General features: G+C 35.0%; 1 protein-coding gene across 1 annotated transcript in view; it reads right to left on the bottom strand.

The window, feature by feature from the left end:
* Positions 1-1,138: 1,138 nt before the first annotated feature.
* Positions 1,139-3,529, bottom strand: part of CNBD1 (cyclic nucleotide binding domain containing 1) — a gene marked incomplete at its 3' end in the record, with an annotated part of 133,334 nt that continues 130,943 nt past the window's right edge. The window contains exon 11 of the mRNA XM_083360330.1: positions 1,139-1,288. Coding sequence (XP_083216456.1) covers positions 1,139-1,288 — 150 coding nt within the window. The remainder of the gene's footprint in view (positions 1,289-3,529) is intronic.

The following is a 3,529-nucleotide window of genomic DNA, read 5'->3' as shown; positions in this document are numbered from 1 at the left end:
ATTGATTTTTCCATTAGTTAATAAATGTACAAACATTATTTTGCTTACCTTGCTCATTCCTCTTGCTGCTGTGGAAGTAATGCAGCTTATGGCTTGAAGTTTCTACAATTTGTTTTTGTATTGGTTGTTGTATTGATTTTAGTTAAACTTAATAAGGAAAGCTGAATAAACAATAAGTAACTTATTGAATAAAAAAATAACACTGAATTTTCACATTGAATTTTTTGGACCATGCATCCTTTAAACAGTAATAAAGGGTTCTTTTTGTCAGATGCAAAAAATCAGGACCTCAGGTTAAGTTCCAATTAAACTGATTTCTTGCTCAATGTCTATATACAAGAATCTAAGTACTAAATTGGTGCTAGATAAGAGATAATGGGATTCAAGAGGGGTTGGACTTAGATCATTTGTGGGAACACAACTCCAGGATGATTTGTGTCTTTTTCCCAGTCTCTGCCTTTACTTCTCCAATGTTTTTGTATTTGGGCACCATTTATGTCTGGCACCATTATCTGGCTTTTAACACAAACAGTTTTGGAATAAGCAGCCTCAGTACCACTTCTACGATATGATAATAATCAGGATCTTATCACGTGTTCTAATATTTCTCCATTTAATTATTGGTATTTTCGTATCTCCTTATAAAAGGCAAAGAGGAAAAAAAGTTCACTCAAAAATTGAATTCTAGAAATTATTAATTTACTATTGAGAACTTTATCTGCTGTAAATAGCTAGGGTTCCTTCTGGGTCAGAAAATCTGCAAGTTCTCAGCAGTCAGAACACTCAATTTAAATAAAATATTTTCTTTTTCCCATACATTCTTATTCCTGGAGATAAGATCATGTGAACTAGCCTACAACATCCATTATTAATATTACAAGTTTTAAAGGCAACTAACATAAATTAAAAAAAGAGAAAAGAAAAGAAATAAATCAGAGAGAAAATTAAAAGTGTAAGAAAAAAAGAAAAAGAAAAGAAAAAAAAGATACAAAGTGGCTTCCAAGCTTTTTTTTCCCCAGCAGTTATAAGTACCGTGATAAATTTATCTCTTGCTCTGAGGTTACAGCATGATTCTCTTCTCTCTATAATCTATCTTGTCTGATCATCAAAGCAATACATCTAAAGTTCATTTTTTGCTTTATGCAGAAAATCCATAAGGGTTTTTCAAGTAGCAGTAAATGTAGATACTGTCTTTTCTCTGATCACAGAAGTCAATTTGGCCAACTCTGCAAGTTCTATCATCTTCATCAACCATTCTTCCATTATGGGTAATGCCAAAATTTTCCATCTTTGTACATAAAAAATCTTATACAAGAACATATTTAAAAACAAAAATTTCATGATATTTTTTTCCCATTGTTTGTCCATCACTGCCAAGAGAAAGACCACTGGTCTCAATTGTAAATTCACCTTTAAACCCTTGGGATCAGTCTATGTATCTGAATCCCAAATTTCCTAATTTTTGTTGTTGTTGTTAGTTGCGAAGTCATGTCCGACCCATCGCGACCCTATGGACAATGTTCCTCCAGGCCTTCCTGTCCTCTACCATCTTCTGTAGTCCATCTAAGCTCACGTCTACTGCTTCAATGACTCCATCCAGCAACCTCATTCTCTGTCGTCCCCTTCTTCTATTGCCCTCAATCTTTCCCAGCATTAGGCTCTTCTCCAGCGAGTCCTTCCTTCTCATTAGGTGGCCAAAGTATTTGAGTTTTAGCTTCAGGATCTGGCCTTCTAAAGAGCAGTCAGGGTTGATCTCCTCTAGGACTGACCGGTTTGATCGCCTTGCAGTCCAAGGGACTCGCAGGAGTCTTCTCCAGCACCAGAGTTCAAAGGCATCAAATATGACAAAATCTCTCATCTTGTTCACATTTCCAATGTAAATTTGAAGTGCCTTTATACATTCTAGACAATTTCTCTGGTGATATATGCCAACAGTGCATCATTTTATAAAAAATTCTCTTGGTGGAGCAGTGGGCTAATGTCTCCTTAAGTAACACCAGCTGCCTGCAATTATTGCAGGTTCGCATCCCACCAAGCTCAAGGTTGACTCAGCCTTCCATCCTTCCGAGGTAGGTAAAATGAGGACCCAGATTGTTGGGGGCAATAAGCTGACTTTGTAATAATGCCGCTTGGGGGTGTGTGTGAAAGCCCTAACAAGCAGGCATATACATAGAATGAAGGCTACTGCTAAGCTTGTAAGCCGCCCAGAGTCTTTGGAGAAGGGCGGGATATAAATGTAATAAAAATAAAAATTAAAAAAAAATTAAGATTATAACATAATATAAATTTCATTCCTTTCAAACACATATTTTCCCATTGTTCAATCTGTATATAATAACTAAACTTTTTAACCCACATTATCATGCATTCTTTCACTTGTTTTTATTCTCTTTCAGTTTTTTTATTAAATAAATTTTATTATTTAAAACTTTGGACAAGGTGTTAATGGTCTGACATTCCTTCTTGTCTTACATCATTTTTGTGTTTTATATACATATATGCACTTTATGTACATATCATTTATATACAGTTATAGAATATTCAATCTTATCAACCACCTTATTCTAGTAATATGTGAAATCAACATCCTGTGTGTTTCTGTTGTGACCTTCCTTTCTGTTCCCACCATGAGTAAAACTTATTCCAAATTTTGTAGTAATCTGACTGATCCTTATTTTTAATTTCCAGAGTTAACTTGTTCATTTCTGCGCACTGCCAAATTTTATTTATCACTTTCCTCTCATCCGGTATTTCACTGTTTTTCCATTTTTCCATTCTTATTCTCTTTCAAATTTCAAGTTTATTAATTTTAGCAATTATGTTCATTATTTGTACATATTTCTATTTCAGGTTCAATCTTACAATATTCAGTTTTACAATAAAATCTTTTGTTTACTTTAAAACTTTCTAACAACTGTAGATAAGAAAATCATTTCCAACTATATCAATTCTTCTCTTTAATTTATTTTATATTTATATTATTTTTTATTTTTTAATTTTAATTCCATTTATATCCCGCCCTTCTCCGAAGACTCAGGGCGGCTTACAAGCTTAGCAGTAGCCTTCATTCTATGTATATGCCTGCTTATTAGGGCTTTCACACACACCCCAAGCGGCATTATTACAAAGTCAGCTTAATTGCCCCCAACAATCTGGGTCCTCATTTTACCTACCTCGGAAGGATGGAAGGCTGAGTCAACTTGAGCCTGGTTGGATGCGAACCTGCAATAATTGCAGGCAGCTGGTGTTACTTAAGGGGGCATTAGCCCACTGCTCCACCAAGGCTCCCCTTGACAAAATTCTAGTATCTCACAATAGGTTAGTCATATACCACAGATATCCATGCCACCCAAATTCATGCGCTTCTACTCCATGGGCCTTCTATTTCTCAGCAGCGCGCAATCTTTCATCCAAACTAAATAGCAAGCTGCAAAATACAATTTCAAATCAGTTAGACCAATTTTCCTTTGCATCTTGCATTTTGCAACACCCTATATTTTTCCCCCTGAAACACAAATTTAAATCTATC

Source organism: Vipera ursinii (genome assembly GCF_947247035.1).
Source record: "Vipera ursinii genome assembly, chromosome: 3".
NCBI lineage: Eukaryota > Metazoa > Chordata > Lepidosauria > Squamata > Viperidae > Vipera > Vipera ursinii.
The sequence above is the reverse complement of the archived record's forward strand: the minus strand, read 5'-3'. Positions and strand labels throughout refer to the sequence as shown.